This window comes from Corella eumyota, chromosome 6, assembly GCF_963082875.1.
Source record: "Corella eumyota chromosome 6, kaCorEumy4.1, whole genome shotgun sequence".
In the NCBI taxonomy this organism is placed as follows: Eukaryota; Metazoa; Chordata; class Ascidiacea; order Phlebobranchia; family Corellidae; genus Corella; species Corella eumyota.
Genome location: NC_137495.1, coordinates 7,148,562 through 7,174,959, shown reverse-complemented (window position 1 = coordinate 7,174,959; position 26,398 = coordinate 7,148,562). Strand labels below are relative to the sequence as shown.

Sequence of the window (26,398 nt, the reverse complement as noted above, 5' to 3'; positions counted from 1 at the left end):
AAAAGCGGAGGCGTATTTATTTTAAACATTGGCGGGGCGTTCTTATAAAGGAAATGAGGCATAGAAATTGTTACGAAAAAATCACCCTTCACAGTTATATAAAAAATATTTATATAATTATTCTATTGATCTTAAATTTTTGTTTAGATAAATTGATTTGTCATAATGTTGTTGTTTTCACAACAAACTTCTCCTGAAAAATGTTTTGCATATGAAATAAAGTAGAATAACCTTAAGCTCTTCTAAATACCTATGACTAAGAAGAGCTTTTTAAAATAATGCAATGTAGTTCAACTTTGTTTTGTTATTATTTTATTGGCATAGCAACCAAGTTTTTGAATCTGATTGTATAACTTGGTCATTGTACTTGCCGAGGACTTGATTTAGTTTGTTTTGTCAGTATATTTTGATTAATTGTTTTTTTTATTAATTGATAAAATTATATGACCCATCGCCTTTTGTTAAACAACTTTATTTAATTAGTGATAATTTTTACCATAAAAAAAGCAGTAAACAGCAAAGAAATGGCAATGTTAAGGCCCTAAAGCACCACGAAGTCTATGTAAACTAATTTTAAGCACAAAAAACAGGGTTTGTTTTTGGAGTGCCTCCCTAAAAAACAAAATTTTATTTCATTGTTAGCTTCTCGCCCGCGACTGTTCATCTTATACTTGTTTATCGTTATCACAGAAAATAAAGTGTTTTTAGACGAATTCTGGCTTGATTTCAGCAAGTTTTTTAAACCCATATTCCTTTTATTGTCATTTACCATGACGATTGGATGGGGAAAATATTTAAAAAGCAAGTTGAATTGCAAACCATTCGAATTTATTTTTTATTTTTAAAAAAATAACAGAATTTATTATTCTATAGATCTCAAAATTACAACTTATAAAAATTTAAACGTAGGATGTTACAATAATACTAATAACAAAGATTAAATAGTTCAACAGTAGAAATATAAAGTGCATTCGGAAGTTTTAGTATTGAGCAACAAAAATGTTAATAAAAAATGAAATAGAATTAAAAGTTAAGAAAATAAACTTAAAACAGTGTGTCGATATAAACATAAAAATCTGATTGTTGAATTTTTAAATCCTGAATTCTATATTATCAAGGCCTTGAAATAGTACATACGTTATTCACGTTCAATATGCATGGCAAATCGTGCTAAATCCTACGACTTAACCGTATCTACCGCACGCAAAGTACTCGGGTATACATATCCCTGCACTACCCGATATCACGTCCTTTCCTCTACGTTCTGCCTACGATAGCTCGTGCGAAAACAGATGACGAACAAAAGGCACACAACGACCGTGTAACCTAATAATACGTAAGCGGGAATCGACATGTCCCTGATGGTAATCGGTTTCTGCAAGGGCTGTGATAAATCCTCGCTACGGCATCTGTATGAAAAATTATGTTAATTGAATAATTTTATCATAATTTAGGGGTTACAGTATATAATACATGTAATTGATTCTTATATGTATTCATTGTCACTGTCTATAGTATTTGTTTGCTGTTTATAGCGTGTCTAATTTATGAGCATCTATATATGATTGATTAAACAATCTTTAAGGGACTTATTTGCATATTTGATTAAATTAGTTTAGAAAACTGTACGTTTGGAGTTTTTTATTTTTTTTCCAAATCCTCTTTTTTTAAAAAACAAAATTTACCTTGTTATATTCTCGTACTGAGAGTCTAAGGGCTGTGCTGTGTTTTGCAGCAAAAGCACGAGTACCATTCCCTGAAGTTGTCCGCTTAAAAACACTAGCCCCGAACTGGTTGCCGTTTCGACGGGGTACGTTGTTTCGACGACCAGCTCGTTACCCAGGGGGAAAAGGGGAAGTCCGAAAAATCCGATTAGGCCCACTGAAACTGCGATAAGAGCTTCCTGATTTTGTTTATTCTAAAAATAAAAGTTTTAAAAGGTAAAGTTATACATTTTAGTAAAAACAACTGACACCTAACTATTGATGACATAAACGTGATGACGTCATACTATTATTACGTCATAGTAAAAACAAACCTGCAGAACGACGAACATAACAACAGCACACATGCAAGCAAAATAAGAGATCTTGGTGACCCCGACGAATTTCTTCGTCCTGTCGGCTACGATCCCGGCTATCAGGGCCCCTAAAACCCCAGCCACTACAAGTGTTGTCCCGCATACGACCCCGGCAAAGAAGTCAGTGTAACCCCAAGGGCAGAGGATCTGCTCCAGGAACACAGTGAGAGCGGTGTAAATTCCAATTCCCCCTCCGATGCTGATGAAGATTATCCAGTAGTGTCTGAAAAAGTTTATGCAATTCAAAATATTTTTGTCTAAAGTTTGTACTGGATCTAAATTCCCCTCAAGACAAGGCTATTCAGTTAGTTTCACTTTAATAAAATAGTTTTATGCGGATTTGCGTTGTGTATATATATTAACTTAAGGGTGGTTTTATTTGACCAAAAGGTTAAGTCAGTTGCTAGTAGCATTGAATTACCAAAATATTGTGTTTGATATAAGAATATCACTGTGCCTTGCTTGTCGGTTACTAGGGTATCTATTATACATCGTCATTACCCGTTATTATGATACGCGTTCATTGAATAAAATAAATATTATCAAACGGTATTTGAAATTTCGTAACCGCTAAGCCGCAAAAAAATGTTCCTGCAGCAATTTAGGGCAACCCGATCTAAAATAAAAGACCAAAACTCGAGTAATACGTTTCGATTAAAATTATTCGAAAAGGCGTTTTTTTGAAATCGCGTGCGCGGTTGGGAAGGTTATCAACGGATTAATCAAGAAGATTGCGATCGAATGGTCGCGTATTTCGCTAACCATACCGCATATTGTATAACCAATTACCAGATTAACGTAACTAGAAATCGAACCAATTTAATGCAATTTGAATTTCGATTTTTTTGGTAGGTTAACGCATAGGACAAAATTGGCAAGGCTTTTAAACGTAAAGTGTTTAAAAAAGGTAAATTAAAAAATTGAGGTTTTTCTAGCCGGTAATAGAACGCTCGCACGTTAGTGCTTACAAATATGTCATCCTAAATAAACCAAATCCAAAATATGCAATCGAAACTACTTGACAGCTATTAAATTGTATTTAAAAGAAAAATATCAATTTTTAAAGTGACTAAATGGAAAAACATGACATTTATTTTATTTTTAGTAGAAACGCTGTGTTTTACATAGCTTTTAACTTTACATGGTTGTGCTCTATTGAAATTTCAATGTTTTTTGGTAAACACAATTACCATTGAAGGCTAGCACGGAATAAAAGCAACAGCAATATACAAATAATGAAAGCCATTCGGTTCTAACGATTTTAGTGTTGGTTTTTCTTAATTACCACAACAAACCCTTTCAATATTACCGATTGCATACGTTAAGCAAAATGTATGGATTTTTTTAAAGTTTTGTCGTTAAAGAGTTTTCGTATTTGTTTTGCAGACGAAGTCCTTTCACAAAGTGTAACTAGACACCGCCAAAGCATGCCATTGACTGAATAGAGGTTGTTTTTAAACCGATCAAAACAAAAATACAAGCTCTACGACCTATCGTAAGTTTATATAGCCATAAAACTTCCCTTTAAATGAGCCCTACAACAGTTTACTTATTTGTGAATTTGCTAAATAATGTCTTTACGAAGTTTGATATGAAACAGGCTTAAATTTCAAAGGCGTAAAAATAAACAAAAGTTACTTACTTGTTTCGCACAAGTTGCTTTATTCCAACCCAAAACGGTTCAGACTTGGCATTGGCACTAATCGACGGTGGCAGTTTGGGTTTGTCGGTTCGAATACCGGCAGTGGCAAGTAGGGAACCCAAAACTAAAAAAAGTAATAATTGGTTAAATTTAAAAAAAAATTTGTTTGTATTTGCGCGGTATTTCACACACTATCGTTTCAAAAGTTTTCAAACTCTTTGATCCTACACTATTTAGGATAAATTAAGATTAAGACCGTGATATAAATAGCACCTATGCCAGCAATAGTGCCATTATGTCATATTAATATGCATCGGGGAGTGGGCATATAAATCCCTTTACGAAAAAATTTCGTACATAAAGAAGTTGCTTTAAGCCTAACTGTATGTAAATTGCAGATTTTAATCCTTGAAGGAATAAGTGTCTAGAACTTTAAAATAATAAAATATTTAATAGACAAAGCAAAGCTTATATTTAAAATTTATTAACCAAAAATATTAAACAAACCAAACCGTAAACAGATTATGTTATATGTTTAGACCATAAGCTTTGTATTTACGAGTCAAATTTTTACAAGGTTGTGTTAGTTGGACACTTTTAATTAAAATCAATAGTATTATTGAATATAATGAATATTATTTAAACAAAATTTTGGTTTGGCTATCCTAAATATATATTAATAATGTTGAACAAACTATTTTGTAATCTAAACTTACATGCTGGACATGCAAAAACAATAAGCATAATAAGTATGTCGTCCGGGTGTTTAACAAGTACTGGTGACAGAATGCTGGCAGTCATAATTCCCAGGGGGTTGCTGGTCGTCGCTATGGTGTTTGCCAGTGCTCTCTGGTTGTCTGGGAACCATATTGCGGCTACTTTGGTTGGCGCGAACATAAAAAATGGCTGCGCTATGGCAGAAAGCACATGGCCTAAAAAGTATAAAAATAACAAGCTTTACTATTAGGCATCTTTGCTTGGGACGTGGCAAATTGCCTAAAAAAGCTTAAATCTTACCTAAAAATACAAGTAGTAGTCTTTCTGACTGTCCCAGGCCTGGCACAGCGCTGACAGTTCGAAGCACACTACCAGCAGTTTGTACCCAAGAGGCAACGATCAACGATAGTCTAAGCCCAAATTTGTCCATGATATAAGTTGCCACTAGACCGAACGGTATCCCTACTATCATGTAAACGATTGCCATCCAATTAATTGTTCCAATCTGTGCATATTGGTTATAGTTTAAATATAATTTATCGTGTGCATGTAAAACCGTCGGCGTGATTTAGGACTCAAAAAACTTGCTACATACTAGAGGTCCTCGGTTCGATCCTCACTGCGTTCTTGCTGTAGCGCCCTTGAGTAAGACGCTATAAAGAGTATAAACTTCTGCTGAGCCAGCACACAATCAGCAGCCAAATTATTGGGCAATTTCAATCAATAATATCCCAAACCAAACTGCTAAAGGCAACTCGAGACTGGATCGGGGTAACTGATGTTACCCTATGTTTATGTCGTAAAGTCGACCTTCCCACATCGAGAATTAAGATATATTAAAAAAATAAAAATAAAGTTCGCTGAAACAGGACAATTATTTTCACAATATTTTAATAAGAACGAGAAAGCAAGTCGCTTTAAAGAATTATGTTTTTTTGATCTATCACGCCTTTACGGTCAGCATAGGTCGTAGTTTTCGTAGAAACATATAGGTAGACTGTTGTTTTTACATCACGTTTTATTACAAAATGAAAGATTGATAATTTTCACGTGGTTAAAATTGAAACCGTATTAAAAATTTGTACACCACTATTATTAATGTATCAAAACTAGCTAGTTATAGTTTAAGTAAGGGTGAAGATCATATCGCTTTGACAGGGCGTAAAATTGTATGTAAATACCTGTTATACCAAAGTGATATTATAATACCTAATAATACCGTGTATTGCTCTTTATATAAAAAATAAAGTAGCACAAATGCTTTAATTTTGAATACAAAAAAACTTTTAAAATATTTGTAAATTTTCTGTTTGAACAAGAAATTTTAAAAATTCGAAAAATTTTGAGTAACATTTTTATTTAAACCCGGAACATTTAAATGCATTGTAATTGATACCTCGGTGTCGTAGAAAGTAGCACTCGTGTAGGCTACCGGGCCAAACGCTATCCTTGACATTGAGTTTGAGTAAATCAAAAGCGCCAGAATTCCGAGAACTAACCATCGTGTTTTGTAGGTACGAGTCTCCGTAACGGCAAAGTCCAATTCCTTTGATTTTTCGTCTTTGACTTTAGCCAGTTCGACCTGACTGTTATCCGACTCCGTTTCCGACATTTTAAAATTAAATGACAAAAAAATCAAAATTGCTTAAAAAAATGATTAATAATCAAAACTAAAAAAAATGGTTATAAATATTTATTATTTATTTTTAGCTCATCCAAATGAAAAGCATATTGAAATTCAAAAGCTGGTATACCGAATCAAATGTTCTAAAGGTGAGTAATTAACGTAAGATTCTCATTTGCCTTATGCTAAATATAGAGTTCAATAACTAAAACAAAATAACACATTCAAAAAGCAATATTACGGTTTTTAGAACAACTTTTTTATTTAAAAAAAATTTACTGTTCTGTAGTAATATTTTCACTAAGGGTTTCTACTTTAATCTTAGAATACTGTTAAACTTATATTACCGGATATAAACTATCTAGCCGCAACGCTGGACTTAAATGTTTTTCAAGCATCCGTCTCTTTATATACTCACATTGTCGCGACGATATATTTAAATAAAACGCGTTTTTTTTCGTTAAATACAATACTCTAGGGTATTTTTTTTGTAAATGTCCTAGTAATTTTATAGTAGGTATGTGCGCCTTGGCGAACAATTATAGCTTAGTTTGTTTTTTTAAAGCATAAGCTAACCCTTATTTAAAAAATAGCCTGATTTTAATTTTTTTTTTAATTTCCCGCAATTGTTAATTTTTTATTCAAAATTTTAAATGTCGTATTAACTAATACTAACTAAGCGATACTAATTTTCTTAACCTACATGTCTATCTGTCTCTCAATGATAAGTAAGCTTGTTAAGGGTACGCTCTATTTGCATTGAAAAATGAACCGCTTTAAACTGTTTACGTCACTCTGATTCGAACCACGTCACGTTAGCAAATGTTTGTCATTTAGGAGAAGCTTTGGTGCTATTAATTACCGGGTCAATTTGTTTACCACTTCTTCGCTGTTTAACTTTAATCGAATAAAGTTAGTGTTCGACCGGTCTGTTTGGAAAACTATTTACACAAAACTCACGTTAATTTGATTTAATATACCTTTACAGTTCTGTAAACTGACTTTAGGTCCAAATTAAGCGTAGATTGGCAACGAAGTCTGTATCCCATAACACAACACTAAACATTAGACACATTTCCGTCTTATTTTACAATAGCTAACTAGCATTGACCCCAAGCTTTATTATTAAACTAGCTGTGTCAACATATAAAATGATGACGCTAGAATTAGAACATTATAAACACTTAACTAGTTTTCTGTAAAGTACAACATACTTATGTTCTGATCAAATCCTTGCACGACTAAAACGTTAAACAAATATTTACAAAATGTCATAACAGTGCGCACAATGTTTTATACACCCTATCGGCTATGGTAGTATAGCTTGTACGAAATAGGCCACATACAGATCGTCTGATAACTACATACTTGGCCAATATTGGCCAGTGATTGAGTGTAGGTAAATAGATTGCATAACATAATTTAATTTGCAACAATTGTGTACAAGGTCCTATTAAGATTTGCTAGATATGCACTTTGTCATTAATACACATATACTGTTTTTAGTACTTATTTTGTTAATTCTAACAATTATTGATAGTGACTGGTGCTATACTGTATATATTACAATATGTTTAGGTATTAATTTTTTGTAATTTTATTTTCGATTTGAATTATTTTAACTTGTCGCGTTAGTAACTCACATTTTTAAATGCGGTATTTGGGGTGTAGATGTCCTTAGGCTATTTGTATTTTCTATAGCTATTTGTTTTTTATTGTTTCTGTAAATTTGAACGTAAAAACCTTTATTAACTTTTGTTTATATATTTTATTGAGTTTATTTTAAAATAAAGGTATTTATAGCGAAATAACGCAAGTTTTTTTGCATTTACTATTCAAATTAAAAATGTAAAAAAGGGGTTTGTTCAAACTGCAACTTCCTTGTAAATGGCCCCTAGTAAACATGACCAAAAATATTAAATAACCTTATGTTCAAGTTTATGTATTAGTTATCCTAAATGTGGTAAGGTCTGCTTCTTGGTTTAAACATAGAAAAAACATCAGTACTGTGACCCGGTCTTGATTGACTTTAGCAGTTCTGGATGTTATGTTAATTATAATTGCCTGATAATGAAACTGTAGATTGTTTTTGGCTTAGCAGGGTTTATACCAAATTTAGCGTTTTACTTAAGGGCGATACAGCATGACGACAAAAGGGATCAAACCCAGCATTTACTACAACAAAGTATAGTGTCCACTACGCTGGGGTCCATAATTATATTTTATTTGTTTTTAGAAAAAAAGACAACATCAAAAGGTCAATATACAAAAAAAGTTACTAGGCAAAAGATGTTAAAGAAGTTTGATAAAGTATTTATTATGAGCAAAGATTGCATTGCAGATATCCGAAACAAGCCTGGACAAGATTATATATAAAAATTAGCTGTATAGTTCAACCCAGAATAAACTTGCTTTTAGAATTTTAACACAGACATTCAATTTTGTTTTTAACAATCTTAAAATCACGTTTTTATCAAAAAATAAAATTTAAAAAAAGCGACTCTCGTGCACCATCTTGCAGTAAAAAAATAATTATAAATTTGGCCAAAAATGAAAAAAAAATATTTTGGCATTTTTTTGCAAAATAGGCACTAATAGTGTACTACAAGCCATTCTAACGTTTTAAGCATGTTTTTAACAACTTAGAAATCACATTTTTAATAAAAAATAAAATTTGAAAAAAGCGACTCTCGTGCACCATTTTGCAGTAAAAACAATAATTATAAAATTAAAAAAAAACATAGTTTTGGACTTTTAAGGCAAAAAATTAAATAATGCATTTGTTCTTTTGTTCTTGTATTTTTTTAAATAATTGTAAATTTTATTGATATTTGCTTTATCCTACCATATTATTTTTTTAATTCTATTACAAACCTTTTGTAAATAAATATTTACCTATTCTCAAAATAATATATAGCTTCTTTTAATAGATAATATTTATTTTTTTTAATTATATTATTAACATATACAAACATGCTTTTATTAATTAAAATATATTTTTTTTTTTACAAACTAATTTGTATATATCAATTAATATGACATTTTTTTTAACATACACGTTATATATTTGGTGGAAAAAATCGAATCCCAATTATCATCTTCACAGACGACAACACTGTATTATATATATGTTAATACAATTGTAGCAAATAAAATAGTTTGGTTTATTTAGTTAAAGAAATATACTATAGAAGCATGAAATCTAGTTTAAAATACTCACAAAATCTATTTAAAAAATAAAATATGGTTTGGAATGGTTAACTAAATATTAAAAATATATTTAAATATATCATTTTAAATATACTTAATTAAATAAGTCATTCACTCAGTCATAATTATTATACGAGTTATATAACAATTTATGTTATTAATTAATTGTGTAAAAATTAAGTCAACGTTTGTACTAACAAAATTATTCGTATTTTAGCGCCTCAATATTAGTAACAAAGCAATCCTTTATGTGATAGATTGAATATTATTTTAATTTACCAAATTAATTTTTTTATAAAAATTTAAATAAAAGGCAAAAGTCGATTAAGGTCCATACATACATAATTTTTTTTTTAATTTTTGGGATCAAGGTGAAGCGCTTTGTGCTAATTACTCGTTTTTCTTTCTTTTTAAGCAAAGTTTTGATTACGTCTTTTGTTGCTCCCCTAAGCAAAAAATGCTTGGTTTAGGCACACCAAACTTAGGTTACTTTATTTAAATCATTTTTAATTTTATATCTTTATTTAAGGTAGAACAATACAAAGTTAGATAGCTAATAATATGTCTTAGAGAATTGTTATTTAGTAATATCAGTTTATTATTAGAATATGATGGTAGACGTCTTAAATAAACAAAGTTTTATAAACAGCGGATGGATACATTGGGCGTCACAGCACTTGTTACGTCATGATCATAGCGTAGCGGATGAATACATGCTATCACACCTTAGTAGTCGTTTTTAATTGGTTATTTATTTTGAAGAAGCCGGGGAACAATCAATTTTAGTTTAGTTAGTGTTTGTAGATGGAGAAGTCGGCCATCTTTTTCCAGTTACAACTTAAACGACAACTTCATTAAGAGAGTAGTTAGTTTTTTTAGTCAAAAAGCAATTCTAATACTAAATATTATGTTAAACAGTTTAGTTTTATTAATATATATTTAAATCATTTTTAACATTTGGTGTTTCAACGGAGCGATCTTCAACAAATTAAAGTAAGTTAATTAATATCTTTAAAATATTGTATAAAATATTTTCGTGTTGCTCTTTGAATATACAATGGGTTAGGGGTAGGATCGCGACTGACACTCGTTATTGTACGTCTGCCAGGCTAATTGCGTTTAACAGTCGACATATTCAATAAAGCAACACCCCTTTTATTTAATATAACTTTAACAAGACCTAATTGTACATAACTAATTCCTGTATTTTAACCTTTTTTTAAGACGATCTTGCGAAGCCGGAAGGTGTGATAATGAGACCTTGAGAGAAATAAAGGAACATGAACTAGAGATAGTGATTTCATGAGAAATGGAGGAACTTATGGGCAACCAACCTGGAGGAACTTATAGGCCTTGGTGTTTTTCCTAAATTTGGCCAAAAATGAAAAAAAAATATTTTGCCATTTTTTTTGCAAAAAAGTCACTTACAGTTTACTATAAGCCATCCTAAATGTTTTGAACCTGTTTTTAACAACTTAAAAATCACTTTTTTATTAAAAAAAAATTGAAAAATGGCGACTCTCGCGCACCATCTTGCAGTAAAAAAATAAATGTAAAATTAAAACAAAAAAACATAATTTTGGACATTAAAGGCAAAAAATAAATAATGCATTTGTTTTTCATTGTTGTTTTTTTTTTTTAAATTTTTAAATGTTATTGTTATTTGCTTTTTCCTACCATACTATTTTTTTAATTCTATTACAAACCTTTTGTAAATAAATATTTTACGTATTCTCAAAATAATATATAGCTTCTTTTAATAGATAATATTTAGTTTTTTTAATTTTATTATTAATATAATACCAATATGCTTTTATTAATTAAAATATTTTTTTTTACAAATTAATTTATATATATCAATTAATATGACAAAAAATATTAATTAATGACATTTTTTTAAATATGCACGTGATATATTTGGTGGAAAAAATCGAATGGCAAATAATTATCTTCGCAGACAAGGACACTGTATTATATATAATTTAATACAATTGTAGCAAAAAATTTACTTTCCTTTATTTAGTTAAAGAAATATACTATAGAAGCACGCAATCTAATTTAAAGAGAACTTACAAAATATATTTAAAAAATAAAATATGGTTCGAAATGGTTAACTAAATATTAAAAATATATTTAAATATATCCTTTTAAACATATCTAATCAATAAAGTCATTTACTCAGTCATAATTAATATGCGAATTATGTAATAATCTATGTTATTTATTAATTGCGTAAATATTAAGGTAACGTTTGTACTAACAAAATTATTTGTATTTTAGCGCCTTAATATTAGTAGCATAAGCAATACTTTCTGTACCTAGATTGAATATTATTTTAGTTTACCAAATTATTTTTTATATCAAAATTTAAATTAAAAGACGAAAGTCGATTTAGGCCCATACATATTTTAATTTTTTTAATTTTTGGAATTGAAGTGAAGCGCTTTGTGCTAATTACTCGTTTTTCTTTCTTTTTAGGCGAAGTTTGTATTACGTATTTTGTTGCTTCCTTAAGCAAAAAAAATGATTGGTTTAGGCACACCAAACTTAGGTTACTTTATTTAAATCGTTTTTGATTTTATTTTATTTTTATTTTTTTAAAGTAGAACAATACAAAGTTAGCTAGCTAATAATATGTATTATAAAATAGTTATTTAGTAATACGAGTTTATTATTAAAACATGATTGTAAAAGTCCTTAATAAATAACGTTTTTATAAACTGCGGATGGATAAATTGTGCGTCACAGCACTTGTTACGTCATGATCATAGCGTGGCGGATGAATACATGCTACCACACCTTAGTAGTCGTTTGTGATTGGTTATTTATTTTGAAAAAGCCGGGGAACAATTAGTTTTAGTTTAGTTAGTGTTTGTAGATGGAGAAGTCGGCCATCTTATTCCAGTTACAACTTAAACGACAACTTTATTAAAAGAAAAGTTAGTTTTTTAGTCCTGAAGCAATTCTAACACTAAATATTATGTTAAACAGTTTAGTTTTATTAATATATATTTAAATTCATTTTTAACATTTGGTGTTTCAACGGAGCGATCTTCAACAAATTAAAGTAAGTTAATTCATTTCTTTAAAATATTGTATAAAATATTTTCGCGTTGCTCTTTGAATATACAATGGGTTAGGGGTAGGATCGAGACTGACACTTGTTATTGTACGTCTGCCAGGCTAATTGCGTTTAACAGTTCACATATTCAATGAAGCACCACCCCTTTTTATTTAATATAACTTTAACAAGACCTAATTGTACTTAACTAATTGCTGTATTTTAACCTTTTTTTATGACGATTTTGCGAAGGGAGGGGTGTGATAATAAGACCTTGAGAGGAATAAAGGAACAGGAACTAGAGAGAGTGATTTCTTGAGAAATGGACAAACTTATGGGCAACCAACCTGGAGGAACTTATAGGCATTGGTATTTTCGCTAAATTCGGCCAAAAATGAAAAAAAAATATTTTGGCATTTTTTCGCAAAAAAGGCACTTACAGTTTACTATAAGCCATTTAAACGTTTTAAATCTGTTTTTAACGATTTAAGAATTACGTTTTTATTATAAAATAAAATTTGTAAAAAAGCGACTCCCGTGCACCATCTTGCAGTAAAAAAATAATTAAAAAAAAACAACGAATTTGGGGCATTCTGGGGCAAAACAATTTTTTTTAATCTGATTTAAGCCATTTCAACGTCTTTAAAATCAAGTTTTTGTCGAACTTCGGTAACTTACTTTATTTCCCCAAAATAGCGATTTTTGGCATTTTCTACAAGGGAATATATAGACTCGGTGTTTTTGCTAAATTTGGCCAAAAATGAAAAAAAATATTTTGGCATTTTTTTGCAAAAAATGCACTTACAGTTTACTATAAGCCATTTAAACGTTTAAAATCTGTTTTTAACGATTTAAAAGTCACTTTTTTATCAAAAAATAAAATTTGAAAAATAGCGACTCTCGTGCACCATCTTGCAGTAAAAAAATAATTCTGAAATAAAAAAAAACGAATTTGGGGCATTCTGGGGAAAAATAATTCCTTTGAATCGTTATCAATATTTTTTCGGATTAGCCTTAGATATAACTGTCAACTGTTTATGTTTAGGGCAATAGAAGAACCTATGATGAAAATTGCTCCTTAACATTTTTAAGGTTTTACAGCGGTTGATGACATCACGCAAAATGGCAGTTTAAAGAGAATGACGTCAACTTACATAAAGAACAACTCAAGATAGCAATGACGCCACCAAAAAGAAAAGGTAAATGTTTTGGTCGAGTTAAGGAGGATCTCAGAGTTTGATAATCGACGTGACAACGTTCGGAAAGGTAGTGGGTTCGATACCCACTGTTCGGCAGAGACAGTGGCGTCTCAAAACCATCGTCGTAACGGTCGACGCCAGCCATAGTCGTAAGGGCCGACAGCCATCGTCGTAAGGGCCGACGCGGGTTGGGGTCGATTCCCAGCATACAGTTGACCTTATAGTCTTCCAATTCGCCACAGAAAATAATATTTAGCCCCTTTTATGCAGAACAAAATTTTATAATGCAACCTCTTATCAACTTGTACTTGCTATTATTAATATAAAAGTTCTGATTTTACTACAAATTAATTTTTTTGAGAAATTGCTACAACGATGACAATAACAATATGTTTTGAAATAGAAGATTTCGAACCATAATAAATTTATTTTCTAGTAGCACGAATTTCAAATTGAAGAGCACTTATAAATAATTGCAACACATGAATTAGAGGTATAAAACAGTTATTGTGACATTTTTTAAAATATACATACACTAAATGGTCGCAAAATCAAATTCTATATAAATTATTACACAGCCTTAAGCGTAATGTGAGTAATTTCTGGATGCGATCCCAGTCTCAATGGAAAACCGTAATACACACTTCCTTGCGATACATAAACATAACTATCGCCATCATACTTGTGAAGTCCCTCAACGTAGGGGTTAAATAAGTAACACAGCCAAACAATGGGGTACATTTGACCCCCATGAGTATGCCCTTAAAACATAAACATAAATTTAAAAAAAAAGTTACATTTTTTTTGGTAGCAAAATCAAATTTTTAAATTTTCTATACATTTAAACGCTTCCCCCCCCCCCTTTTTTTGTACATAACTTTATCCTCGATGTTGGAAAATCAAATGCGCGACTTAAACATAGAGTAACATAAGTTACTCCGACCCAGTCTCGAGTTGCCTGTGGCAGTTTGGGATATTATAGAGACCATAATTGGTAATTATGCTGCTGATTAAGTACTGACTCAGCTAGAGTTCATACCGTTTATAGCACCTTACTCAAGGGCGCTACAGCATGAGATCAGTGGGGATTGAACCCACAACCTCATGTGTGGTGTAGCAAGTGTTCTTACCACTACACCCCGCTTTAAATATAACCTGTATTGCAAATACTTAATTTGCCTTCAACTTACCAGAAAGTACTAACTGTATGTTATATCCCGCATCGAGGGCTTTTTTAGCAGCTTTCGGTTGATGTGCAATAAGTATAGCAGCATGTTTATCATCACATCCCTTATAAGCAGCTGTTATATTCATACCATGATCGTTGTAACTATCCAAGAAAAACAAACAAAAATATAAAAAACTTGGTTTAAATTAAATATCATAAGCCAAACCGGCAGCGTGGTGTAGTAGTAAGAATACTTGCTACACCACACATAAGATCGTGGGTTCAATTTCCACTGATCTTATGCTGTAGCGCCCTTGAGTAAGGCGCTATAAACGGTATGAACTCCTGCTGAGCCAACACTTAATCAGCAGCATAATTATCGGGCAATTATATTCTATAATATCCCAAACTGCCACAGGCAACTCGATACTGGGTAGGAGTAACTTATGTTACTCTATGTTTAAGTCGCACATTTGACTTTCCCACATCGAGAATAAAGACATATACAAAAAAAAACACACATAAATATACCATTAGATATTGACAAAAATTGAAAAAACAATTTATAACTCTTTGGATAAAGACCTGATTTGGTCAGCTTGTAAGTCATCGATTCCCAATAAACAAAACCAATCCGATTTACTTTCCTTGTTGTATATTTTTTTGTTGGAGTTGTGCAGAATGTTAAAATCTACACAAAAAAAATTTAGAGTTTATTACAAACATAGCGCAAATTAAATACAAAAGCTTTCGCGATATTCACCAAAAGTTTTTAATAAATTAAACCAATTGTCCACATCTCCGGTGTAATATTCATGATTTCCTGTTACAAAGTATTTTCCATATTTCGGTTTTAATTCACTTAGCGGCCTCGCCACATGACCCATATCTTTAACTCTTGCATCCGTTAAATCACCAGCCAAAATAACCATATCTAAAAAGGTAAAACACATCGTTTAACCACTCATTTTAGCCTAATTGTGTATTTCATTTTTAATCAAACTTTTTTTTAGATTGGCAACAAAAATTATATTTATATTTTTTAAAATTCAATTTTTTTATCTTTACCAGCATCTAGGTCTTTAGTCATTTTCACGATTCGGTTAAGAAGGGTAAATCCAACCGTTGGGCCGAGATGTATATCACATATTAGAGCTATTCTTAAGTTGGTCATCGATTTTGGCAAATTTTTCACTGGAACTTCAACACTAAAATGAAAATTCAAATTTAACATGGTAAATATACTTTTTGAATTGGCCTAAACATTTTGCATTTAGAAAAAAGTATAACCAGCAGCATAATGTAGTGGCCACTGGTCATAACATTTGTCTTCACTACATGCAATCCTGAGTATGACCCCCACTGCTCCCATGCTGTAGTGCCTTTAAGTAAGGGGCCATAAACGGTATAAACTCCTGCTGAGCCAACACATTCATCAGCAACTTAAAATTAGTGGGCAAATATAATCAATGATATCCGAAAATGCCAAAGTCAACTCGAGACTTGGTTGGTTTAAACTGATGTTACACCATGGTTTGGTCGTGAAGTTGACCTTCCTACATCGAGGATAAATAAATGTGAAAAAAAAAATAAAAAACAATAACTTACTTAACTATGTCTGGTGCACTGGCTGCTACATTATAGGCAAACCATGTAAAAATTGAAACGAAAATAACACAAAAAACTGATTGTTTTCGTCGACTGATTAACCTTCTATGTGTCAGCTTATTTAGTAGATGAACCACCATGCTTAATGGAAAGAGCGTAAAAAATAAAATGATATAAGCTCCAAAGCAAGTCCATGCCGCCATGCCAATAAACGTTGGGTCATCATGAAGGGTGTAAATTGTAAATGGGGCCAAGTGGGATAACCCCAAATACACAACAACTAGAAATTTCCATGGGTAGGTAATAATCTTTGGTGTTATTGGCCTTAAAATGTCTTTAATTAATCTTTTCCACAGATACTTGGAGCCCACAATAAACACAATGTTAAGAACAATCGCAAATTGAAATCTGTATATTTTGTACTTCAGTTCATGGGACATGCTGATAAACACAAAAGCTTCGAACATGAATAGGGAAAAACAACCGACGCCTGCTGAAAGCTTTGTCCAAAATTTGGAGGTATCATCATGCGGACTCATAGTATGTTTCTGCACAGATAATTTTTTTACATTAATTTATTTTTTTTTTTTTTATTTTGGTTTTTCGTGCATTGATAAAAGTAAATAATAAATACTATATACAATTAATATTACAATAATGCGACGGGAAAAAATGACAAAATCAATTTAATGATTTAAACCAAAAGTAATGCCAAAAGTATTAATGTTTACATGAAGATTTTAATTATTTTATGGCATGGTCACCAAACCCAGTTTAGTTTCAATGTAATTTTATTGACTTAACGACAGAAACATAGAATAACATCAGTTACCCTGATGCAGTCTTGAGTTACCTTTGACAGTTTGGGATATCATTAAATGTTAATTACTTTTGGCTCAGTCAAAGTTCATACCGTTTACAGTGACTTACATAAGGGCTCTACAGCATAAAAGCAGTAGGGATCAAACCCAGGACTTCACTGTTAACTAAAGATGTTTTGTGGTTACCTGTGGTCTGGTTGGGTTAAAGATAGTCCAGAATATTTAATCCAATTCGGAAATCACATAAAGAAGTCTAATAAATACTTTACAACTTGTATTCCTAAATATTATTGGTCTTTTGGTATGTAAACAAACCAGGAAGTATGTAAACAATAAATACGGATTTAAAAAAAATAACGGATTATGGCTTCCGCAGATTTTTAAAATTCATGCATTTATATCGGATCAAGTACTTTGCGGATCGCAAAATTTTTTCCGCATTTACGTTTCTTTCACAACATTGTTTCCGGTTTTAAATGGCCGCTACATTGTTGAAACGTGGTTTTATTGATAAAACACTTGTTAAAAGCAATTGTAGTTCTATAAACCCTGTGAATAGGCTAATTTTAACCGGTATTATCTTTGGATTCGAATTTCGCGGGCAATGACGTCATTAATTGTAAATCATGGTTGCTATGACGGCGCGGGAAACCTGAAATTTTCTCAAGTGCAAAGACAGAATGGATACTTGACATAACAGGTAAGCAAAATTATAACTATACTAGTTTATTTTTGTATTAGTGTATTTATGCAATATTTAAACGCAAATTGTTTTCTTGCTGTGTTTTTTAGTTATACAAGCGGGTAGTGCTAGTGCATATATATTTGTATTTTTTTCCATCTTAATTTGTTTAATTTTTATTTCCTTAAAAAACTGAAAAGGGTAATAAGGGATTAACAAAATGGCTGACATAAGTCGTATTGCTTCACCTATGAGCTTATGTGAGGAAGATTTATTCGATGTCACAAAAAAAGTTGAAAGAAAAAAGAAGGAATTGTTGAATTTGCAAAAGATCAAACCTGCTCGTAAATTTTAAAATTTTATTTAAACCAATTTATACTTCAGTTTTTTCTGAACCTAATTTTTATTGTCTAGCTTTTTTGGTTGGTTCAATTCAACGAGTTAACGAAAGAATTTGTAACTTGGATTCAGAGTTATCAAAGTACGATAATAAACTTGCAATAGAAAGTCGAACTCCGGTTGAGGAGGCGTATGATCCAGCCACTGCAACTTTTAGGCGAAAACTCTCCTCCAGAAGATCGACAAGGTCAGCCAAAGGTAGTTATGCCAAAAATTTTTATTTTAAGACATTTAGAAACTTTGTGTAAAACTAACACTTTGGTGTAGTGGGTAAAATATTTGGCTTTACTATGTGAAGTACCTGGTTTAATTCCTGCTGCTTCTAGGACAAACAATAATAATATCCCAAACTAAAAATGTTGTTTTAAGACTGGATCAGGTAAAAATTATTACCCCATGTTTAGATCGTGAAGTTGGTACTTCTATATCAAAGTTAAATGCATACGTTGTAACTAATTGTGTATCCATATCAGTCAATTAATGATTCTTGTATGTTTTTTAAGCTTTTAAATTTAATGTTTTCAAATTGTTTATTTCAGAACGAGAAGAAAAAGCGACCCAAAAATTTGCCGGCAAATTTTCTCAGGATTCCACTTACTCAAGTAAAACCTAATTTTATACCAACTCTCCTTTGAAACCACAACGATACAAATAAAACCATTTTTTTTTCTTTTTAGTTGATTTTCAAGATGAATGGAAAGTCAAGAAGAAAACCATAGCTCCCGCAAAGGTAAGGCCTTAATATTGACCGGCAGCATGGTTTAGTGGTAAGAACACTTGCTACTTCACACATAGGGTCGTGGGTTCAATCCCAACTGACCTCATGCTGTAGCGCCCTTGAGTAAGGCGCTATAAACGGTATGAACTCTTGCTGAGCCAGCACTTAATCAGCAGCATAATTATCGGGCTATTATAATCTATAATATCCCAAACTGCCACAGGCAACTCGAGACTGGGCCGGAGAAACTGATGTTACTGTATGTTTAAGTCGCATTCAACTTTCGCACATCAAGGATAAAGATATATACAAAAAAAAAATATTAACTAGTCCAAAGTTTGCCTTTTGGTGGGAGTTTAATTGTCATAATATGGTTAGAACTCTCAACTATAACTTGCCCTCGATAATTTACTAGCACACCACAAACGCCATTTTTTTATTTTTAAAGCTCTTTTACATATATAAATTATATGTTTTTTTGAACTTAAAATTATATATTTTTTTTACTTAGAAATCGGATGCCCCAAGATTGGTTGAGTTGCAACAGTACCCCGGTTTCACAACAAGGGTAACCCCCCTACCCCATGCTCTGGAAGCTACCACTGTACTTGACTATGTCATTTCAACACAGAATCATTTAAGAAAAAAGGTAAGATGCTAAAATAATTTAATTTTGTTTTAATTTCCGTATATACTTTTGTTGCTTTATTTAAAATTTTTTCCCACTTTTTTATATTCTGTTCTGTATTTTTTTTGTATATATCTTTATCCTCAATAAGTTACTCTGACCCAGTCTCAAGGTGCCTAGGGCAGTTTGGGATATTATAGATTATAATTGTAATTATGCAGTTGATTAAGTGCTGGCTCAGCAGGAGTTCATACCGTTTAAAGCGCCTTACTCAAGGGCGCTACAGCCTGAGATCAGTGGGGATTGAACCCTCAACCTCATGTGTGGTGTAGCAAGTGTTCTTACCACTACACCTTGCTGCCGGAGTTTATATATGTCTAATTTTTATTTTTATACTTAATTTAGATATATTTTACTCGTTTTAAATTCATTTTTTTAGCCGACTTATTGCAAGGAGTTTAAAAAAATGATTTATTCACAAACTCAGCGATCAATCTTGCAAGATACCTTCTGGTGGTTTTTCATTAACAAATATCATGTAGGTATCCTTTCTGATTAATACAAATTAAAGCCTACTGCTCCCATGCTGTAGTGCCCTTGAGTTAGGCATTATAAACGGTACAAACTCCTTCTTAGCCAGCACTTAATCAGCAGCATAATTACCAGGCAATTATAGTCTCTATAATAATCCAAACTGCTACAGGCAACTAGAGACTGGTTCGGAGTAACTGATGTTACCCTATGTTAAAGCGCGGACCGACTTTCTCACATCGGGAATAAAGATGTTTCCAAAAAAAAATATATACAAAATTTAAAACCATAAAAATGATGTGTCATTTTTTTCAAATTTGTTTATTTCTTTTTGTCGTAGCCCCATGCTGAAAATCAAAGCAATTTGTTTAAGAGGATCGCAAAGAATTTTGCGAGATTTCTGCTGATGTCCAACAGCCCAAAATTTCGGGATACCTTTTTCATGGTATGTTTTGTCTTATTTTAAACTAACTTTAGTCATAATAAACCTTAATAAAAGCACCTTATGTTATTGCTAAAAATGCACTGGTATTTTGCCAAAGTACACATGACAATTTTAGATTGTATTAAAAATTTTTTTTCTTTGCTACTCTTACTTCATGCAGAGTTACGCCAACATTCTAGCACAATCAGTTTACTCTGCTTTTTGTCTGGCCTTCCCACAATCGTGGAGACAGTTTGACGAGCCCCAATTCAAGGAGATTCTCATTTCTACTACGACTGTTTGGATAAATGGAATAAAGCCTCCTCCGAGACAATATGAAAAGTGGAATTATTTTGACCTGGAACCAAGAGGAATGAGAAAAGAGGAAAACATGAAAGTTAAAAGTAAGAAATTTCAGGATTTTTAATATTCAACTTTTTGCAAGTACGTTAAAACTTGAAACTGTTTTCGGATTTATTTTTCTGCGCCTTTTAGTACTTTCTTTAAAATTACCGACATAAAACTAAAAACCATTTTATTAAATAAACATTTTTAAACCATTTCTCCAATAACATTTTTTTACAGACAATACTGACCCCCTTATAAATATTAACCCTTGTAGATATTGGATATTAACCCTCTCATACCCCACCCCTCTAGAAAATTCCCTTCAATTTTTTTATATATATATATATATATACCAATTACGTGACTTAAATGACATAATTAAAAAACAGTTTATAGTTTTATTATTTGTTTGATTAGATGAAAAAAGAAGTCAAACTGCAACCGCCAGTGCAGGAAAAATAAGTCCGAGTAATTCTTCGTTCTCTTCCAAGACTCAATCTAGAACTGGGTCAAACAAAGATATAATTAAGTTAGTTTACCTTAAAAACATTTTTTACGCAGACTTTTAAATTGCATTTACCAACCAATAAGCATTATTGTATGCCTAAAAATTGTAATTTTTAATACCCAAATTTATTTTTTCTAACGCCAGATTACGATTTGTTCTTAATTTTGTTTTATAGGAGAACAAGGTCTGAAGCACTGTCTACTGTATCTTCTTTAAAAACAAGATCAAATGAAACAGCTGAGAAAACTCTTTCAACTATAACTGAGGTATACCTTTATTTCACATTTATTTATTCTCGATGTGGGAAGGTAGACTTCACGGCCTAAACTTAGAGTAACATTAGGTACCCGACCCAGTCTTAAGTTGCCTTTGGCAGTTAGGAATATTATAGATTATAACTTACAGCTTATTCTAAGCTGTTGATTAAAGTATTAGCTCAGTAAAAGTTTATAGCAACTTGCTCGAGGTCGCTACGGCATAAGAGCAGTGGGGATTGACCCAGGACCTTACATTGTGAAAACAAGTGTTCTGACTATAAACCATTTTGCCGGTTATTTATTCTCTGTATTATTCAATAAAAAGATTTGCAGCAACATAGAGAATTAGGGAATTATGTTAAATATATATTTCAAGTGTCCATTTGTGTTATGTTTTGTAGATTGTAAGTCATTTTGTAGTAACTGAGTTTTTCGGTATGCCTTTCTTTTTTCATGCCAATTGTAGTTTTCTCCTATTTTGTTCAGGGATTTTTCCCTTTTTTTGTTAAGTTCTCTTTTGTGTTTGACTTTTAGTTCTTGCTAGAAGGTAGACAAATTTATGTTAATGCATGCAATCTTGTTTCGTTTTGTCATTTTATTAATGCATGTTATTTATATTCTATTCGATTAAGTAATAAATAATGTGTTTTTTTATTTATCATATATATATATATGTAAATTTTATTAACTTAGCCCTATTATATTTAGTTTTTTAATCCAATTAACTTTTAAGGTTCCGAAATCTGATGACGAGGCAAATAAATTGTCCCTTTACAACAAGCCTTATGTATCAGTAAGTTAATAATAAATTTTTTTTTTAATTTTAAAAAATTTTTTTTTAATGTTAATTTTATTTTACTCTCTAGTCGAGTGCGTTGGGTCGATCTGCAGAGTTTGATCGTTGTGTGTTTAACATTTATGGACGATCCCCCCTGTTTGATGAATACCTGTTTCAGCGTGGTCTAAATAGAACGACAGGGACGGACCATCTAGTTAGAAGAACACAGGTACTTAAATTTATTTGTTCCACATAGTATATTGCAAGCTTCGATTATTATTAAACAAAAACCAAACTTAATGCACCGCTTCATTAACTTTTGTAATTTTTTGGGTAATGCATGTGGTTGTCGATGCATTAAGTTTACTATAATTAAGACCCTGTGTATAATGAATCCGGCAGCGTGGTGTAGTGGTAAGAACACTTGCTACACCAGACATGAGGTCATGGGTTCAATCCCCATTGTTCTCAAGCTGTAGCGCCCTTGAGTAAGACGCTATAAACGGTGTGAACTCCTGCTGAGCCAGCACTTAATCAGCAGCATAATTATCGGGCAATTATAATCTATAATATCCCTAACTGCCACAGGCAACTCGAGACTGGGTCGGAGTAACTTACATCCGATTAAAATTTTTTTGTTTTTCAACTTTTAGATCGAATCTTTTCCTGATAAATCAGCACCGACTTTTAAAGCATGCGTCCTGGAAAGTTCGAACATAATTAAAGAAACAACTGCCAATTTTAACCGGCTAGTATAATTTTTTTATTTATTGAAATAGTCTAAAGTAATAAAATTTTATACCTAAACCATTGTAAACTTTTGTTAAAAATAATTGTAATTTTTTTTGTTGAACAGGACTTACTCGTTTTTCGAGAAAACTGGAAATGAATTTGCAAACAAATTGGCAGATGAACACAAGAAATTTACTATGTATGTTTTGTAAATTTTAAAATATCAACTGAAATGAATTTGAAATGTTAAAAAAAAAATTTTTAAAAATTATTTTTTTGTTTTTAACAATTTTTTTTTTTTACAGGAAAGCTAATAAGATTTTGGCAAGACCTAGACAAGTTAGATATTTGAGTAATCTTCTGCTAATGGAAATGAAGGTATGTTAATTTTTTTTTTAATATTAAATAATTATATTGATACAAGGTCGACAGATGGAGTATACAGATTTCCCTTTACCAGTTTGGGTATTTTATATCAATTCTGAGCAGAGGATATTAAATATTTTTTATATTTGCCTTTTGTGATGGAAGGGTTTATAGAAATTTCTGACCTTTTACATAAGGTGTCACCGGCAGCATGGTGTGGTGGTAAGAACACTTGCTACACCACACAATCCCCACTGATCTCATGCTGTAGCACCCTTGAGTAAGGCGCTATAAACGGTACGAACTCCTGCTGAGGCAGCATTCAATCAGCAGCGTAATTATTGGGCAATTATAATCTATAATATCCCAAACTGCCACAGGCAACTCGAGACTGGGTCGGAGTAACTGATGTTACTCTATGTTTAAGTCGCGCATTCGACTTTCCCACATCGAGAATAAAGATATATACAAAAAAAAAGTTAACTTGTTTATGGCTTGGTGCATTGACATAACTTAAAGATATGAATAAGTTTACATTTTATCCCTGTTCCGTACTTACTTCTGGTATTGGATGTTTGTTATTATATCGTATCAATACTAATAACTACTTCAGTTCAACTTGCCTAATTTTTATTTTTTTTCAGAAATCTTCGGACGAAACTAAAATTGTTGGAGCAGCTGCTGCTTTGAATGCAGCTCTTTGTGCAGAATCTATAAACTGAACTAACCCAATCTCAAGCACTTATTTTAAGTATAGTTATTTTTTATATTGCCCATACTAATTACCTAATTGTTTTACCTTTTCTTTAGTTACCTTTGCAAAAGTATTAAATTTTAACTATTGCCTGTTATTGATTGATACCTTATGCTCTTTTGACTTAGTGCACTTTATCTTGAAAATTTTGTATGTTTCGTTACTTGATATTTTTTATATTTAAAAGTTTGTTTTTTTTTGTTTTTTTTTAAGTTTGTTAAAAAAATTATAGGCTTTCAAAGTAAGTTAAATTAAAAAAAAGGTTTTTATTCGTACATAAAAAAGACCTAATGTTAAGAAGTCTGGAGTACGAATCCTGGCGAAGGCTATTAAAAGTATAAGCTACATAGCTTAATCAAATTTGAGTACAATAAGTTTTTCAATGTGTATTTACATTGCAACCAATATAGCTATAAAAATGAAGTTATAATAAAGCTGCCACAGTAGCAGAGTGATTAGTCGACAGGCCTTGTGTCAACGCGGTAGTGGGTTCAAATCTCAGACTTAAAGTCCTATATTAGCGATATTTTTATACTTAAAAATAAAAAAAGATGGTGTCACTGAACACAAAAATGGTTTTAACTTTAAATAATTTCACCTATTTTTTAAGTTATACAACTTTAAAAATTAATTAAAAAAAAGGGAAGCCCTGTTTGTGATGACGTAGAAAGTACTAGATTGTATACATTCACTACGCTACTTGGTACTTTCTACGTCCCCCAAAAAAATATGGTAACCTGGTTTTTAATGTTAATTATTTTCCAGTATTTTTGAAAATTAAATTGTAAGTACCACAGACATTTTTTAAAGGTTCTAAAGCCATTTTGTGATTCAGTGTCAACCATACTAGCGTGCTATATACATCACTTACAAAATCGCAAAACTCTGTAACATAACACTTTAACATCTCTTAACCAATATTTAATAACGTATTTTAACGTTGCAACCGGCAGCGTGGTGTAGTGGTAAGAACTCTTGCTACACCACACATGAGGTCGTGGGTTCAATCCCCAGTGATCTCATGCTGTAGCGCCCTTAAGTAAGTCGCTATAAACGGTACAAACTCCTGCTGAGCTAGCACTTAAACAGCAGCATAATTACGCGGCAATTATAGTCTCTATAATATCCCAAACTGCCACAGGCAACTCGAGACTGGGTCGGAGAAACTTATGTTACTCTATGTTTAAGGCGCGCATTCGACTTTCCCACATCGAGGATAAAGATATATATAAAAAAAAAAAAAAAAAAAAAAAAAACTAGTACCCTCGAAATTTAAATACCAATTCAGCAGCCACGCTCTTGTGGTTAAGCGACTGAACTATTGTCCACGATTTGTGTGTGTTTAAATCTTAGCAATAGCAGAGGTGGTAGACATTCTATTTTAAACATTTTGAAGCAATTTTGTTTTAGGTTTATACATTATTTTAATGACATTTATTTTAATCGACGGATTTTATATTAGATTTAATAAAATAAAAAAAATTATTAGGTGGATTGCCTCTAAAAAAAAGAAGTGTATTGGATGCAATATCACAGGTAAGTAATTCATTAGGTTTATATAACAACTTCTTGCAAGAAGTATCATAAATATCATTACAAATAAAGGGTGATTTTTCATCTTCCCCGTTAGCCTAGTGGTTAAGGCGCGTGTCTGTTAAACAGTCAGCTCGGGTTCGATTACACCCTTGGGCATCTTCAAGAGTCGTAGAAACAATGTTTTTAATAAATCTTGCAAGAATTGGTTACGTTTGAACAAAGTATCCTCAAAAATGCAGAAGATTAGATATTAATTTAGTTGGACGTATCACACTATAGTTAAATATCATTACAAATAATCGGTAAATTTCCATCTTCCCCGTTAGCCTAGTGGTTAAGGCGCTTGACTGCTATTCAGTTACCTCGGGTTCGGTCCACGTTTGGGCATCTTCAAGAGTGGTAAAAACAATGTTTTTTTAACAAATCTTGCAGGAAGAGGTTACGTTTGAACGAAAGTACCCTCGAAAATGCAGGTGATTAGGTGCCGCCACGACAGCTGGAGTGGACAGTCGACTACTTGTGAGTTGGCTATGCTGGGTTCGATACCCAGCACGGCATGGGGCACGGGCCCACAAGGCGCTACGTCGCCGAATTAACGTCGCCTAAG

General features: G+C 31.8%; 3 protein-coding genes across 3 annotated transcripts; 1 reads left to right on the top strand and 2 right to left on the bottom strand.

Annotated features, from left to right (window-relative positions):
• Positions 1 to 812: 812 nt before the first annotated feature.
• On the bottom strand, positions 813 to 6,105 carry LOC145754833 (solute carrier family 49 member A3-like). The gene is made up of 7 exons (XM_082570968.1): positions 5,836 to 6,105; positions 4,740 to 4,944; positions 4,439 to 4,654; positions 3,723 to 3,846; positions 2,039 to 2,303; positions 1,686 to 1,918; positions 813 to 1,409 (listed from the first exon to the last, which is right to left on the bottom strand). The coding sequence occupies exons 1-7, from the start codon at positions 6,049 to 6,051 to the stop codon at positions 1,244 to 1,246; spliced, it is 1,425 nt and encodes a 474-aa protein (XP_082427094.1). The 5' UTR covers positions 6,052 to 6,105; the 3' UTR covers positions 813 to 1,243.
• Positions 6,106 to 13,977: 7,872 nt separating this feature from the next.
• On the bottom strand, positions 13,978 to 17,455 carry LOC145755190 (transmembrane protein with metallophosphoesterase domain-like). Its single transcript, XM_082571418.1, has 7 exons — positions 17,317 to 17,455; positions 16,310 to 16,857; positions 15,770 to 15,909; positions 15,465 to 15,635; positions 15,287 to 15,392; positions 14,724 to 14,863; positions 13,978 to 14,294 (listed from the first exon to the last, which is right to left on the bottom strand). Exons 2-7 carry the CDS (start codon positions 16,846 to 16,848, stop codon positions 14,104 to 14,106), a joined length of 1,287 nt encoding a protein of 428 aa, XP_082427544.1. The 5' UTR covers positions 16,849 to 16,857; positions 17,317 to 17,455; the 3' UTR covers positions 13,978 to 14,103.
• Positions 17,456 to 17,704: 249 nt separating this feature from the next.
• LOC145754965 (protein FAM227A-like) lies at positions 17,705 to 24,409 on the top strand. The gene is made up of 17 exons (XM_082571145.1): positions 17,705 to 17,830; positions 18,013 to 18,156; positions 18,227 to 18,409; positions 18,751 to 18,813; positions 18,889 to 18,941; positions 19,441 to 19,578; positions 19,997 to 20,095; positions 20,429 to 20,533; positions 20,694 to 20,916; positions 21,278 to 21,389; positions 21,544 to 21,634; positions 22,359 to 22,418; positions 22,492 to 22,632; positions 23,057 to 23,151; positions 23,260 to 23,334; positions 23,441 to 23,513; positions 24,146 to 24,409. The coding sequence occupies exons 2-17, from the start codon at positions 18,033 to 18,035 to the stop codon at positions 24,221 to 24,223; spliced, it is 1,713 nt and encodes a 570-aa protein (XP_082427271.1). The 5' UTR covers positions 17,705 to 17,830; positions 18,013 to 18,032; the 3' UTR covers positions 24,224 to 24,409.
• The last annotated feature ends 1,989 nt before the right edge of the window (positions 24,410 to 26,398 follow it).